The sequence below is a fragment of the Somniosus microcephalus genome, chromosome 16, assembly GCF_052327205.1.
Source record: "Somniosus microcephalus isolate GS21.2 chromosome 16, FLI_Smic_1.0, whole genome shotgun sequence".
NCBI classification, from domain to species: domain Eukaryota; kingdom Metazoa; phylum Chordata; class Chondrichthyes; order Squaliformes; family Somniosidae; genus Somniosus; species Somniosus microcephalus.
The window spans coordinates 27124118-27141410 of NC_141002.1; the positions used below are offsets into that span (position 1 = coordinate 27124118).

General features: G+C 45.0%; 1 protein-coding gene across 1 annotated transcript in view; it reads left to right on the forward strand.

Annotated features, from left to right (window-relative positions):
* The window catches only part of LOC147106030 (sortilin-like), a 72461-nt gene that overhangs the window by 15707 nt on the left and 39461 nt on the right, over positions 1 to 17293 (forward strand). Inside the window, exons 4-7 of the mRNA XM_086008712.1 lie at positions 821 to 923; positions 1044 to 1215; positions 4096 to 4289; positions 4696 to 4885. Of these exons, the coding sequence (XP_085864838.1) occupies positions 821 to 923; positions 1044 to 1215; positions 4096 to 4289; positions 4696 to 4885 (659 nt within the window). The remainder of the gene's footprint in view (positions 1 to 820; positions 924 to 1043; positions 1216 to 4095; positions 4290 to 4695; positions 4886 to 17293) is intronic.

Sequence of the window (17293 nt, forward strand, 5' to 3'; positions counted from 1 at the left end):
AAAGGTGCTATCTGGGAGAAAGGAGATATTTACAAGTTGTTGTTACTGCATGGAGTGGCTGATTGGTGAGTGAGACTAGGATATAGGCAGCAGAGCTTTGCTGAGCTCAAGCTCGTGGAGGGTGGAGTATGGGAGGCGGGCCAGGATAGCATTTAGTATATATGAGTGAGAGGTATAGTAAGCACAATCTCATCATATAGTGTACCGTCACATTCTCGTGAGCCAGTCTGTTACTCTTCAAGGTTCAGTTTAATTCACTGATCACTGAGACAATACTTCAAATGCAAATTAATCTGAAACATCTTAAACTCGCTCAGTAAGTGTAGCAGATCATTTTATGATTAAATTAATTGGTTTTCTTGACCTACCTGGATCAAGCTTTCCTTAAAATCACGAACTCCAGTTAAGTAATTCTCTTTTTTTTTCCATGATCTCCCATCCTGCACAATTCAGCACAAAGCTTTTCATGAACATCCTTGGACAAGTTTAAGTAGTCTTCTTGTTAAGGTTATAAACCCATTATCGGATGGAAACAATCCTCAGTGCAGCACTGAGCATAGATGAGTGGTCAGTTAGCAGTTTCTACTGGTATCACATCCCCTTTTTGCTCACGCCTTTTTGTTGATAAAATTACAGAGAGGAAAGTGTGTTTAAAATGCATCTTGTACACTATTGAATAAAATATTAAGTCAGCCATTTCTTGCAGCTCTTAGCGTATAGATTTATCACATGTCAAAGCAGACATACAGGGATGAATTTTACGAGCTGATTGCCACCATTTCTGAAATATTCCTTAAAAAGTGCTCGTTTTTGCTTTCAGTGTAACCTTCACATCCATGCTGCATACAGCATCTCTCAGACCCTGGATGTCCCTTTGCCCCCACTCACTGCACCAAATGCAGTTGGGTTGATCTTAGCCCACGGTAAGTCATCCTTATGGTCATGCTCATCTTTTAATTATCTCTGCCTTCGCATTTTCTGTCAACTTGTCTCTGGATTCCCCAGTAAGATAAGTTTTTTTCTTTGTGAACCTATTGTGACAGGTAGTGTAGGAGATGCCATTTCTACAATGATCCCAGATGTTTATGTATCTGATGACGGAGGGTATACGTGGTCAAAAGCACTGACAGGCCCGCACTATTACGCCATTCTCGACTCAGGAGGCCTAATTGTAGCAGTGGAATCTCACCAGGACAAGGCCATACACAAAATAAAGTATGTGGCTTTTTTAAAGAAAATGATTATATGCATGTTAGACAGCTGGAAACATGTATGATGTCTAATTTTTAGCAGCTAAAAGATGTTGAAGCATGCGGCGCAGTTGTTGGTTTTTAAAAGGGATATCGATGATGAGACTTTATGTTATGCAAAATACATGTTTGAAGAGTGGCTGCCTGTTTTTGGCATTGCAGGTGCAAAATCTGCCATTAATTCAAAATCACCCTCCTACTATCCCCAAAAATCTGCACCTGCCCATGGACTCTGCCAAAAATTCACAGGATTGGGGGAGCGACCATGAGTAGAGGGGCTTTGGCCAGTTGGGGGTACATCTGGGGCTTCCCCACGCCAAAGTGGCTGGGAATCTGGTGAACATCTGCTGGGTCTCGCTTTGGAAAGAAATCCTTGGTGTCCCCGGCGGCTGCCTGGAATAAATCTTTCGGGGTTCAGGTCCAGATCCCAGCCTGGGCCCCCATATGGGACCCTAACATCTGTTGCTGAGGTACCTCTGATGAAACCATATGTACCTGTGCCGACCCTACACCGGTCCCGACTGAGGCCTGAGATGTTTGAACCCCTGAGTTCCACAGAGTACACTGTAGGGGGCGAGTGGAGGCTCCACCTCCACCCCGACAGATAGGCACAAGGCTGGGCATTTGGCACATCTGGACTTTTGGCTCTTGCAAATCATAACAACAATCACAAAATTCGAGTGAAATGTTGAACGACTGTGATTGGTTACATTAAGATTAGTGGCAAGGCAAGTTAAGTAATATTGAGCAAATCCCAAGTATAATGTTTACAGTCTCGAGCCAGATACCTGAGGCATGACTCATTCCAATAACATAAGCTTTGTCATAAAAGCAGCATATGGTTTCTAACAGTGGCCACATCATTGCAATGAAACTTTCTACCCACGGAGTTGGTGGAACTACTCCAAATCCAAGAAAACCACACACTTCTGACAGCTGCCTCTGGCAAGTCTGTATTAGTGATGCCTTTATATTGCTGCAAGATTTTGACATTTTAAGTAGAAAATGATTGCATCTGCCAGCATTTTAGTGTCAGCCTTGGCTAAATGGTAGCACTCTCGCCTCTGAGGTAGAAGGTTCTGGGTTTAAGTCTCACTCCAGAGGCATAACAACAGTGACGACACTTCAAAGTTATGTCATTGGCCAGAGCGCTCCTGCTTCTCCTGGCCCATAAGGAAACTAAAAAAAAATGCTTTAAAGAACTTAAATTGCTGTGCCTGTTCCAGCCCTGGCTGCTGCTGCTGGCAGGATTTTGCCTGGTGGGGAAGCTGCCACAGCTGCCCCGCTCAGGCCTCAGGTTAAAATAACAACATTTAAAATTGCAGGCGGTCCGATCTGGGCGGGAAAGAAGTGGGTAAATGCCCCGGGGGGGGGGAGGAGTTAAAACTGACCCATACGCCTTCAAAACCTGAGTTTAAATTTGTTCCTTTCCTCCCCTCCCCCCTTTCCCTGCCCCTGCACTTGCGCAAAACCTGTTACATCTCTAACTGTTTCCAGTCCTGATAAAAGGTCATCGACCTGAAACGTTAACTCTGTTTCTCTCTCCAGCACTTTCTGTTTTAATTTCAGATTTCCAGCATCCGCAGTAATTTGCTTTTGTCTGTGTTTAAGTTTGCTGTAGTCCAGCTGAACTGGACAAGAGTTGGAATAAACGGGTCTTTTTCCGAGTGGAAGGCAGTGACGAGTGGGGTACCGCAGGGATCGGTGCTAGGACCCCAGTTACTCACAATATATATTAATGATCTAGACGAGGGAACTAGATGTAATATCTCCAAGTTTGCAGATGAGACAAAGCTGGGTGGGCGTGTATGCTGTGAGGAGGATGCAGAGAAACTCCAGTACGATTTGGGCAGGTTGGGCGATATAATGTGGATAAATGCGAAGTTATCCACTTTGGTGGCAAAAACAGGAAGGCAGATTATTATCTGAATGGCAATAGATTGGGAGAAGGGGAAGTGCAACGAGACCTGGGTGTCCTTGTGCACCAGTCGCTGAAGGTAAGCATGCAGGTGCAGCAGGCGGTTAAGAAGGCAAATGGTATGTTGGCCTTCATAGCGAGAGGATTCGAGTACAGGAACAAGGATGTCTTGCTGCAGTTGTACAGGGCCTTGGTGAGACCACACCTTGAGTATTGTGTGCAGTTTTGGTCGCCTTATCTGAGGAAGGATGTTCTTGCCACGGAGGGAGTGCAGCGAAGATTCACCAGACTGATACCTGGGATGGCAGGAATGACGTATGAAGAGAGATTGGATCGATTAGGCTTATATTCGCTAGAGTTTAGAAGAATGAGAGGGGATCTCATTGAAACTTATAAAATTGTAACAGGACTAGACAGACTAGATGCAGGAAGGCTGTTCCCGATGGCGGGGAAGTCCAGAACCAGGGATCACAGTCTAAGGATAAGGGGCAAGCCATTTAGGACTGAGATGAGGAGGAATTTCTTCACCCAGAGAGTGGTGAACCTGTGGAATTCTCTACCACAGAAGACAGTTGAGGCCAATTCATTAAATATATTCAAGAAGGAGTTAGATATATTTCTTAAGGCTAAGGGGATCAAGGGATATGGGGAGAAAGCAGGGACAGAATTTGGATGATCAGCCATGATCGCATTGAATGGCAGAGCAGGCTCGAGGGGCCGAATGGCCCACTCCTGCTCCTATCTTCTATGTTTCTATGGAAATGAATTGGTTCACAGTCTGCTTATGTACTCCCTTCTATTTATTTTGACTGACATTGGCCATGACCTAATATCTTTCTAGCCACATTTGTTTCTGTGAAGTTTGTTTGTACTGTCTATCATCAACTGTAGTCTGATACATATTAACACCTTTTAATTTTGATCAAGGTACTCAACTGATGAAGGGCAATGCTGGAAGCAATATAGCTTCACAAATGAGACATTTATGTTTGTCGGGCTTGTGTCAGAACCAGGAACCAAGTCAATGAATGTCAGCCTCTGGGGGTACAAACAGGAAAGCCTTTATTCAACGACTTGGCTGTCAATAACCATTGATTTTGAGGAGCTCCTAACCAGAGACTGTAAGTTTCAACAAAGTCTTTTACTCATTATTTTACTCCTTTTATGTAAGAGCTGAGAGCTGACCAACTGCTAAACCAAGACAAGGGAGGGAGCTGGGTCAAACTACTATATCTCCTTTTGGATCCCTACATTTCCCCATTGAGAAGTGGCTTGTCTGTCTCTAACTGAAAACACCTGTCTCAGCCCATGCTGTGTTTCATGCACTTTGTGGTGCTGTGTGCCCTCTGTGGTCATTGCCCGATTTATCAGGTCAGCCCACGTGCAGGGTCGGAACTGTGATCATTCGCTGCTCCCATTTAAGTCTTCTCTATGCATAACAATGTTGTGTTTACATAAGTCATTGCTGCAAAAATCTTCCAACCGTTGAAAATGCATTTCTTAAACTGGAACATTCTCTTCATTCAGGCGAAGAAAAGGATTATGTCAGGTGGTTAGCTCATTCTACAGAGATTGGTTCGAAAACTGATGGCTGCATCTTGGGATATAAAGAAACTTTTCAGAGGCTCGCAAAGGCTTCTGTTTGCAGAAATGGAAGGGATTATGTCATTAACAAAGAACAAAGTTCGTGCCCATGCAATCTGGGTGATTATATGTGGTACGTGTCTTCCCAGCTTGTTCAGCTAGTTTCACATGCTTGAATTCTGTTATGTTTTTTATGTTTCTTAAATGATTCAGTCCAGGGCCTTACTATTAGGTTGAATATGTAACTCTGGTCATGTGACATTCCTTTGATGTCATCATAGTCACATATCAGTGGTGTTTGTGTAGAAAACTTGAACAAATATTTCTGAGTCTTTCTTCGAAGTCCAGTAATTTCAACAAAATTCTATTCAGCACGATCGCATTTAAAATCACACATTTTGGATCTCCAATGCAATGTATCAATTTTCAATTTTATTTCAGTTTGTGTAGTAAAAGTATAATCATTCATACTTTATTTTCAGCATGCATCGCATCCAAATATTATAGACAGCACGGCTAAGATAAGTTGAAGTTGAGGAAAGCCCTGCTATGTGAAAACTGTCTGTTCCCACTGCAGGGGATGAATCAGTCTCATTACACAGGAAGCTGAGACCGGTTTCTCTGAGTCACATTTAGAAATCAAAAACCTGCATAGACCGCACCAGCAACTGTGCAGGTGGAGCAGGAGAGTGAGAGCCAGGCAGAAGAGAAACATTTACAACAGGCAGGTTAGGGAGAAGAGAGGCATTTACAACAGGCAGATCAGGCAGAAGAGAGACATTTACAACAGGTAGATCAGGGAGAAGAGAGACATTTACAACAGGCAGATCAGGGAGAAGAGAGACATTTACAACAGGCAGATCAGGGAGAAGAGAGACATTTACAACAGGCAGATCAGGGAGAAGAGAGACATTTACAACAGGTAGATCAGGGAGAAGAGAGACATTTACAACAGGCAGATCAGGGAGAAGAGAGACATTTACAACAGGTAGATCAGGGAGAAGAGAGACATTTACAACAGGTAGATCAGGGAGAAGAGAGACATTTACAACAGGCAGATCAGGGAGAAGAGAGACATTTACAACAGGTAGATCAGGGAGAAGAGAGACATTTACAACAGGCAGATCAGGGAGAAGAGAGACATTTACAACAGGCAGATCAGGGAGAAGAGAGACATTTACAACAGGTAGATCAGGCAGAAGAGAGACATTTACAACAGGCAGATCAGAGAGAAGAGAGACATTTACAACAGGCAGATCAGGGAGAAGAGAGACATTTACAACAGGTAGATCAGGGAGAAGAGAGACATTTACAACAGGCAGATCAGGCAGAAGAGAGACATTTACAACAGGTAGATCAGGGAGAAGAGAGACATTTACAACAGGCAGATCAGGCAGAAGAGAGACATTTACAACAGGCAGATCAGGGAGAAGAGAGACATTTACAACAGGCAGGTCAGGGAGAAGAGAGGCATTAACAACAGACATCCCCCTCTCAAACAGAGATACCGCTTTGAGTGCTGTTGTGGGGGATGGCTTATCAGAGGAAGGCAGCAGCAGCCAACTTCCTAGTACCAGGGGTGGCTCTGCTGCACAGGACGGGAGGAAAAAGAGGGGTAGAGCTATAGTAATAGGGTTTCTATTGTAAGGGGAATAGATAGGCGTTTCTGCGGCTGCAAACGAGACTCCAGGATGGTGTGTTGCCTCCCTGGTGCAAGGGTCAAGGATGTCTCAGAGCGGCTGCAGAACATCTTGGAAGGGGAGGGTGAACAGCCAGTTGTTGTGTTACATATAGGTACCAACGATATAGGTAAAAAATGGGATGAGGTCCTAAAAGCTGAATATAGGGAGTTAGGAGGTAAATTAAAAAATAGGACCTCAAAGGTAGTAATCTCAGGATTGCTACCAGTGCCACGTGCTAGTCAGAGTAGAAATAGAAGGATATTTCAGCTGAACAAGTGGCTAGAGGAATGGTGCCAGGGGGAGGGATTTAAAATTCCTGGGACATTGGAACCGGTTCTGGGGGAGGTGGGACCAGTTCAAACCAGACGGTTTGCACCTGGGTGGGGCCGGGACCAATGTCCTAGGGGGAGTGTTTGCTAGTGCTCTGGGGGAGGGTTTAAACTAAAATGGCAGGGGGTTGGGAACCTGAGCAGGGGGACAGAGGAAAGGGAAACAAGGATAAAAGCAAAAGACAGGAAGGAGAAAAACAAAAGTGGCAGTCAGAGAAATCAACGGTTTAAATCAAACATGGCCACAGTAAATAATAATTCTAATAGGTCTAAGAACGTTAAAAAAAAAAGCCTGAAGGCCTTGGCCTAGAAATTGGGTTGAGGCACCAAAGTGGCGCCAAGTTCGCCTGGGCGCTGATTTTTGCGCAGCGTTCGGAGCATTAGCGAATGTCAGAAATTCAGTTTCAGTGCCCCTAGAGGGAGACGGGGCGAGGCTGGAGGCGCTCCACGTCCCTCTTAGGGCGCTGAAACTGAATATCGCAGCGCAACGTGCCGCAGCGTCATGCTGCAGCACTGCAGGCCTTCCTCCCATTGTTAAGGGGGAGGGGCCTGCAACAGCGCGATCCCCGAACGCGAGTGCCGGCAAAAGAGCCCGGCACCGAGGAGAAGTGCCGGGCTCTCGGGAAACAGCCGGCAATGCCGTTGGGGGGGGGGGGGCGGGGGGCGTCAGGAGGCCAGGGACGGAGGTGCTGGTAGGCGGCCGCCCCGCACCTGCACCTTAACTTGAACCACTGCCGGCACAGCAAGGCCCCGTGAACCGGGCACGGGTAGCGAACGGCGCTACAGCGTTGTTCGCAACCAAATATCGCGATCGGGGCGCTAATGGGGCGCTGCGCACACCGATGACGTCATCGGTGGTGGCGCAGCGCAACAGGCTAACGCCACCATTAGCACCCCCGCTGAATATCGCGGGAGGCGCGGCCAGTGGCGCTACAGCCACTGACTGCCCTCTTTAGGCGCTAACTGGTGGCGCAGCCCACCGAATTTCTAGGCCCTTGTGTCTTAATGCGAGGAGCATTCGTAATAAGGTGGATGAATTAGCTGTGCAAATAGAGGTAAACAAATATGATTTGATTGGGTTATGGAAATTGGCTCCAGGGTGGCCAAGGCTGGAACTCAACATCCAGGGGTATTCAATATTCAGGAAAGATAGGCAAAAAGGAAAGGGAGGTGGGGTAGCATTGCTGGTTAAAGAAGGGATTAACACAATTGTAAGGAAGGATATTAGCTCTGATGATGTGGAATCTGTATGGGTAGAACTGAGAAATACCAAGGGGCAGAAAACGTTAGTGGGAGTGGTATATAGACCTCCAAACAGTAATGCGGAGGTTGGGGATGGCATTAAAAGGGAAATTAGAGAAACGTGCAATAAGGGCACAGTAGTCATCATGGGTGACTTTAATCTACATATAGATTGGGCTAACCAAATTAGTAACAATACTGTGGAGGAGGAATTACTGGAGTGTTTACGGGATGGTTTCCTGGACCAATATGTCGAGGAACCAACTCGAGATCAGGCCATCTTAGACTGGGTATTATGTAACGAGAAAGGATTAATTAGCAATCTTGTACGAGGCCCCTTGGGTAGGAGCGATCATAATATGATAGAATTCTTCATTAAGGTGGAGAATGAAGTAGTTGACTCGGAGACTAGGGTCCTGAATTTAAATGAAGGAAACTACGAAGGTCTGAGGCGCGAGTTGGGTAGGATTGATTGGGGAATGTCACTCAAAGGTTTGATGGTGGATAGGCAATGGCAACCATTCAAAGACAGCATGGATGAACTACAGAATTTGTTCATCCCAGTGTGGCATAAATTAAAACAAAAAAGGTGACTCATCCGTGGCTAACAAGGGAAATTAGGGATAGCATAAGATCCAAGGAGAGGACATATAAATTGGCCAGAAAAAGCAGTAAACCTGAGGATTGGGAGCAGTTTAGGATTCAAAAGAGGACAAAGGGATTAATTAAGAAGGTGAAAATTGAATATGAGAGTAAGCTTGCAGGGAACATAAAAACTGACTGTAAAAGCTTTTATAGATATGTGAAGAGAAAAAGATTGGTGAAGTCAAGCATAGGTCCCTTGCAGTCAGAATCAGCGGAATTTATAATGGGGAACAAAGAAATGGAGGATCAATTAAATTCATATTTTGGTTCTGTCTTCACAAAGGAGGACACAGATAACCTCCCAGAGATGTCGGGGAACATAGGGTCTGATGAAAGGGAGGAACTGAAAGAAATCAGTATTTGTAGGGAAATGGTGTTAGGGAAAATGACGGGAAGATCAGAGAAAAGACATTTACAACCGGTCGATCAGAGGGATGAGAGGCAGTTACAACAGGTTGTCGAGTGAGAATTGAGATATTTACAACAGTTAGATCAGAGAGAAGAGAGACATTTACAACAGGGAGATCAGGGAGAGGAGAGACATTTACAACAGGCAGATCAGAGGGAAGTGAGACATTTACAACAGGCAGATCAGGGAGAGGAGAGACAATTACAACAGGCAGATCAGAGGGAAGTGAGACATTTACAACAAGTCGATCAGGGAGAAGAGAAACATTTACAACAGGCAGATCAGAGGGAAGTGAGAAATTTACAACAGGCAGATCAGGAAGAAGAGAGACATTTACAACAGGCAGATCAGGGAGAAGAGAGACATTTACAACAGGCAGGTCAGGGAGAAGAGAGACATTTACAACAGGCAGATCAGAGGGAAGTGAGACATTTACAACAGGCAGATCAGGAAGAAGAGAGACATTTACAACAGGCAGATCAGGGAGAAGAGAGACATTTACAACAGGCAGATCAGGAAGAAGAGAGACATTTACAACAGGTAGATCAGGGAGAAGAGAGACATTTACAACAGGCAGATCAGCGAGAAGAGAGACATTTACAACAGGTAGATCAGGGAGAAGAGAGACATTTACAACAGGCAGATCAGAGGGAAGAGAGACATTTACAACAGGCAGTTCAGAGCGAAGTGAGACATTTACAACAGGCAGATCAGGGAGAGGAGAGACATTTACAACAGGCAGATCAGAGGGAAGTGAGACATTTACAACAAGCAGATCAGGGAGAAGAGAGACATTTACAACAGGCAGATCAGAGGGAAGTGAGACATTTACAACAGGCAGATCAGGAAGAAGAGAGACATTTACAACAGGCAGATCAGGGAGAAGAGAGACATTTACAACAGGCAGGTCAGGGAGAAGAGAGACATTTACAACAGGCAGATCAGAGGGAAGTGAGACATTTACAACAGGCAGATCAGGAAGAAGAGAGATATTTACAACAGGCAGATCAGGAAGAAGAGAGACATTTACAACAGGCAGTTCAGAGCGAAGAGAGACATTTACAACAGGCAGATCAGGGAGAAGAGAGACATTTGCAACAGGTAGATCAGGGAGAAGAGAGACATTTACAACAGGCAGATCAGAGGGAAGAGAGACATTTACAACAGGCAGTTCAGAGCGAAGAGAGACATTTACAACAGGCAGATCAGGGAGAAGAGAGACATTTACAACAGGCAGATCAGGGAGAAGAGAGACATTTACAAGAGGTAGGTCAGGGAGAAGAGAGACATTTACAACAGGAAGATGCGTGAGAATTGAGACATTTACAACGGGTAGATCAGAGCGAAGAGAGACATTTACAACCGGCCGATCAGGGAGAAGAGAGACATTTACAACAGGTAGATCAGGGAGAAGTGAGACATTTACAACAGAGAAATGAGAGAGAATTGGGACATTTACAATAGGCAGGTCAGGGACAAGAGAGACATAAGAACATAAGAAGTAGGAGCAGGAGTAGGCTATATGGCCCCTCGGGCCTGCTCCGCCATTCAATAGGATCATGGCTGATCCGAATCTAGACTCGCGTCCACTTCCCTGCCCTCTCCCCGTAACCCTTAATTCCCTTATCTGCTAGGAAACTGTCTATCTCCATTTAAAATTTATTTAATGTTGCAGCTTCCACAGCTCTCTGGTGTAGCAAATTCCATGGATTTACTACCCTCTGAGTGAAGAAGTTTCTCCTCATCTCAGTTTTGAAAGGGCAGCCCCTTATTCTTAGATTATGCCCCCTAGTTCTAGTCTCACCCATCAGTGGAAACATCCTCCCCGCATCCACCCGATCAAGCCCCCTCACAATCTTATATGCTTCGATAAGATCGCCTCTCATTCTTCTGAACTCCAATGAGTAGAGTCCCAACCTACTCAACCTTTCCTCATACGTCAACCCCCTCATCTCCGGAATCAACCGAGTGAACCTTCTCTGAACCGCCTCGAGAGCAAGTATATCTTTTCTTAAATATGGAAACCAAAACTGCACGCAGTATTCCAGGTGTGGCCTCACCAATACCCTGTATAACTGCAGCAAGACTTCCCTGTTTTTATACTCCATCCCCCTTGCAATAAAAGCCAAGATTCCATTGGCCTTCCTGATCACCTGCTGCACCTGCATACTAACTTTTTGTGTTTCATGCACCAGGACCCCCAGATCCCTTTGTACTGTAGCACTTTGCAGTTTCTCTACATTTAGATAATAACTTGCTCTTTGATTTTTTCTGCCAAAGTACATAACCTCACACTTTCCAACATTATATTGCATCTGCCAAATCTCTGCCCACTCACTTAGCCTGTCTATGTCCTTTTGCAGGTTTTTTATGTCCTCCTCACTCACTGCTTTCCCTCCCATCTTTGTATCGTCGGCAAACTTGGATATGTTGCACTCGGTCCCTTCCTCCAAATCATTAATATAGATTGTAAAGAGTTGGGGTCCCAGCACTGACCCCTGCGGAACACCACTAGTTACTGATTGCCAGCCCGAGAACGAACCATTTACCCCAACTCTTTGTTTTCTGTTAGCTAGCCAACCTTCCACCCATGCCAGTATATTACCCCAATCCCGTGATTTTTTATCTTGATCAGTAATCTTTTGTGTGGCACCTTGTCAAATGCCTTTTGGAAGTCCAAATACACTACATCCACTGGTTCCCCTTTATCCACCCTGTATGTTACGTCCTCAAAGAATTCGAGCAAATTTGTCAAACATGACTTCCCCTTCATAAAACCATGCTGACTCTGTCCTATTAAATTATGTTTATCCAAATGCTCTGTTACTGTTTCCTTAATAATGGACTCCAACATTTTGCCAACCACAGGTGTTAGGCTAACTGGTCTATAGTTTCCAGCTTTTTGTCTACTTCCCTTCTTAAATAAGGGTGTTACATTAGCAGTTTTCCAATCTGCCGGGACCTTTCCTGAGTCCAGGGAGTTCTGGAAAATAATCACCAATGCATCCACACTCCCTACCGCCACTTCTCTCAAGACCCTAGGATGTAGGCCATCAGGTTCGGGGGATTTATCCGCCTTAAGTCCCATTATTTTACTGAGTACCATCTCCTTAGTGATTTTAATCGTTTTTAGCTCCTCCCACCCCCACCCCCGATTGCCCCCTGTTTATCCAGTGTTGGGATATTTTTAGTGTCCTCTACTGTCAAGACTGATACAAAATATTTGTTCAGCGTCTTTGCCATCTCCATGTTGCCCACCATTAGTTTTCCGGTCTCATCCTCTAAGGGACTTACAACAGGTAGATCAGAGAGAAAGGAGACATTTAAAACAGATAGATCAGGGACAAGAGAGACATTTACAACAGGCAGGTGATGGAGAAGAGATACGTTTACTACAGGCAGGTCAGGGACAAGAGAGACACTTACAACAGGTAGATCTGCGAGAAGAGAGACATTTACAACAGGTAGATCAGAGGAAGAGAGACATTTACAACCGATAGATCAGGGAGAAGAGAGACATTTACAACAGGTAGATCAGGGAGAAGAGAGACATTTACAACAGGTAGATAAGAGAGACATTTACAACAGGCAGATCAGGGAGAGGAGAGACATTTACAACAGGCAGGTCTGGGATAAGAGAGACATTTACAACAGGCAGGTCAGGGAGAAGACAGACATTTACAACAGGGAGATGAGTGAGAATTGAGACATTTACAACAGGCAGTTCAGAGCGAAGAGAGACATTTACAACAGGCAGATCAGGGAGAAGAGAGACATTTACAACAGGCAGATCAGAGAGATGAGAGACATTTACAACAGGCAGATCAGGGAGAAGAGAGACATTTACAACAGGCAGATCAGAGAAGAGAGACATTTACAACAGGTAGATCAGAGAAGAGAGACATTTACAACAGGCAGATCAGACAGAAGAGAGACATTTACAACAGGCAGATCAGAGGGAAGAGAGACATTTACAACAGAGAGATCAGGGAGAAGAGAGACATTTACAACAGGCAGATCAGAGGGAAGAGAGACATTTACAACAGGCAGATCAGAGAAGAGAGACATTTACAACAGGTAGATCAGGGAGAAATGAGACATTTACAACAGGCAGAGAAGAGAGACATTTGCAACGGGCCGGTCAGAGATGAGAGAGAAATTTTGCACAGGGAGATCTAAGAGAAGAGAGACATTTAGAACAGGCAGATCAGAGAGAAGAGAGACATTTTGCACAAGGAGATCTAAGAGAAGAGAGACATTTACAACAGGCAGATCAGGGAGAAGAGAGACATTTACAACAGGCAGGTCAGCGAGAAAACAGATTTACGACAGGTAGATCAGAGAGGAGAGACATTTACAACAGGTACATCTAAGAGAAGAGAGATATTTACAACAGGTAGATCAGAGAGAAGAGAGACATTTACAACCGGTCGATCAGGGAGAAGAGAGACATTTACAACAGGCAGATCAGAGGGAAGAGAGACATTTACAACAGGCAGATCAGGGAGAAGAGCGACATTTACAACAGGCAGATCAGAGAAGAGAGACATTTACAACAGGTAGATCAGGGAGAAATGAGACATTTACAACAGGCAGAGAAGAGAGACATTTGCAACGGGCCGGTCAGAGATGAGAGAGAAATTTTGCACAGGGAGATCTAAGAGAAGAGAGACATTTAGAACAGGCAGATCAGAGAGAAGAGAGACATTTTGCACAAGGAGATCTAAGAGAAGAGAGACATTTACAACAGGCAGATCAGGGAGAAGAGAGACATTTACAACAGGCAGGTCAGCGAGAAAACAGATTTACGACAGGTAGATCAGAGAGGAGAGACATTTACAACAGGTACATCTAAGAGAAGAGAGATATTTACAACAGGTAGATCAGAGAGAAGAGAGACATTTACAACCGGTCGATCAGGGAGAAGAGAGACATTTACAACAGGCAGATCAGAGGGAAGAGAGACATTTACAACAGGCAGATCAGGGAGAAGAGCGACATTTACAACAGGCAGATCAGAGAAGAGAGACATTTACAACAGGTAGATCAGGGAGAAATGAGACATTTACAACAGGCAGATCAGAGGGAAGAGGGGCATTTACAACAGATAGATCAGGGAGAAGAGAGACATTTACAACAGGCAGATCAGGGAGAAGAGCGACATTTACAACAGGCAGATCAGGGAGAAGAGCGACATTTACAACAGGCAGATCAGAGAGAAATGAGACATTTACAACAGGCAGATCTAAGAGAAGAGAGACATTTAGAACAGGCAGGTCAGGTAGAAGACAGACATTTTCAACGGGTAGATCAGGGAGAAGAGAGACATATACAATAGGCAGATCAGAGAGAAGTTAGACATTTACAACAGGCAGGTCAGCGAGAAAACAGATTTACGACAGGTAGATCAGAGAGGAGAGACATTTACAACAGGTAGATCTAAGAGAAGAGAGATATTTACAACAGGCAAGTCAGAGAAGAGAGACATTTACAACAGGTAGATCAGGGAGGAGAGAGACATTTACAACAGGCAGATCAGGGAGAAGAGAGACATTTACAACAGGCAGGTCAGCAAGAAGACAGATTTACGACAGGTAGATCAGAGAGAAGAGAGATATTTACAGCAGGCAAGTCAGAGCGAAGAGAGACATTTACAACAGGCAGATCAGAGAAGAGAGACATTTACAACAGGCAGATCAGGGAAAATACAGACATTTACAACAGGCAAAGAGAGACATTTCAATCAGGTAGATCAGGGTGAAGAGAGACACTTAGAACAGGTAGGTCAGAGAAAAGAGAGGCATTTACAACAGGCAGATCAGAGAAGAGAGACATTTACAACACGCAGATCAGGGAGAAATGAGACATTTACAACAGGTAGAACAAGGAGAAGACAGACATTTACAACAGGCAGATCAGAGAGAAGTGAGACATTTACAACAGGCAGATCAGGGAGAAGAGAGACATTTACAACAGGCAGATCAGAGGGAAGAGAGACATTTACAACACGCAGATCAGGGAGAAATGAGACATTTACAACAGGTAGAACAAGGAGAAGACAGACATTTACAACAGGCAGATCAGAGAGAAGTGAGACATTTACAACAGGCAGATCAGGGAGAAGAGAGACATTTACAAGAGGTAGTATGGCGACGAGAATAAAGGATGGAAAAGATTTGGTGGATCAGTCATAGTTATGGAGTATTCGGAAGAGGTGCTCGGGTTGGTTAGCAAACTAGTCGGAAAAGCACGAGGCTAGGCCGCGGGAGTCTAAACGGAGTTTGATTTTTTAGCTGAAGTGACCGGACTCCAAGGATGGTAGTACGGTAGACTCCGTGGCACCTTTTGACAGCAAGTCGCATCTTGGGAGGAGTATTGTGAAATACTGAGCCATTTCTTTATGGCAAACGAGGTGGACAGTGCTGAAAAGAAAAGGGCCATTTTACTGAGTTGTGTGGGAGCGCAAACCTATACACGGATGAGGAATCTGCTGAGCCTGGAGCGGCCAGGAGAAAAATCTTTTGACGAGTTGGTGAGTCTACTAAAGAATCATTTCAATCCGAAACCTAGTGAAATAGTACAGAGATGGAAATTCAATTCGAGGATTAGGAGGCCGGAAGAAAGCATTACTGAATATGTGGAGGAGCTTCGGAAGCTCGCACAGGACTGTAATTTTGGAAATGCGCTCACAGTCATGTTAAGGGACAGACTAGTATGTGGAGTTAACGACGACAGTATACAGCAAAGGTTGCTGTCAGAAGAAGGATTAACGTTTGAGACGGCACTTAAAAAAGCACAAGCCATGGAGACGGCTAACAAGGACATTAAGGACTTAAACAGTATGAGCAAGGAGAAATGGAGTAAACCAGTGGGAGGAGCTGTTTTCAAGATGGAAGCTGGCGCGAAAAGTCCACCAGTCGGGGTTGGGAATTGCTACCGATGTGGCGGGACGAGCCATTATGCAAAGGACTTCAGGTTTGCAAAGGCAAAGTGCCACAATTGTGGAAAAATAGGGCACTTAAAGAAAGTCTGTAAAAGGGCAGTGAGTGAGAGAAGCAGTGCTAAAGGGGCAAAGCATGCTAAAGGGGGGAGGGCGAAGTACACAAAGCGGGCAAATTACATACAAGAGGAGGAAGAGTCTAGTGAGTCTCGTGAGGAGGTTTTCACTATATACAGTATAGACACTTCAAGGCCCAACGTACCCCCTCTCACTCAGTATTTGATAGTGAACGGAGGTCAAGTAAAGTTTGAGATTGACACCGGATGTTGTGTAACCATAATGTCGCAGACTGAGTACGCCAAGCTATGGGGGGAAGCAAAAGTACCAGAGCTAGGTACATGCCCCATTAGTCTCAAAACCTACACAGGACAGAAGGTGGACATTTTGGGGGCGGCCGAAGTACAAGTGGAACACAAAGGAGTCACCAAAGAGCTTACGGTGGTAGTGGTAGCAGGGTCAGGGCCAAACCTGTTAGGGCGAGGGTGGATCAGTGAGTTGAGTGTGGACTGGCAGGCAATGAATAAAATGGAGGACAGTACAGAGGCACTGCAAGAAGTGCTGATGAAGCATGAGTTAGTGTTCAAGGACGAACTGGGCACCTTAAGGGGAGCCACAGCCAAGATTCATGTAGCCAGTGATGCCATGCCTCATTTCTTTAAACCAAGGTCGGTACCTTTTGCAATGAAAACCAAGGTTGAGGCGGAACTAGATCGCCTTCTAAAGGACAAAGTAATAGAACCAGTGAAATTTTCAGACTGGGCGGCACCAATAGTCCCGGTATTGAAGCCCGACGGTAACGTAAGGGTGTGTGGTGACTATAAGTTAACAGTGAACAGAGTATCATCACTGGAACAGTACCCCATTCCGAGAATGAAGGACATGTTAACATCGCTCGCTGGGGGAGAAAGATTCAGCAAACTGGACATGAGTCATGCGTATCAGCAGATATTGCTAGATGAAGAATCAAAAAAGTTTGTCACGGTGAACACGCACAAGGGGCTGTTCACGTATGCCAGGTTACCATTTGGTGTCAGTTCTAGCCCAGCAATATTCCAACGGACTATGGAGGGCATTCTGCAGGGCATTCCAAAGGTGGCCGTATGCTTAGATGATATTCTGCTAACAGGAAGTGACGATCAGGATCACGTAAAAACACTGGACAAAGTGCTGCAGCGGCTGGAAGAGGCGGGGCTATGCCTGAAACGGAGTAAGTGTAGTTTCATGGAGAAGGAAG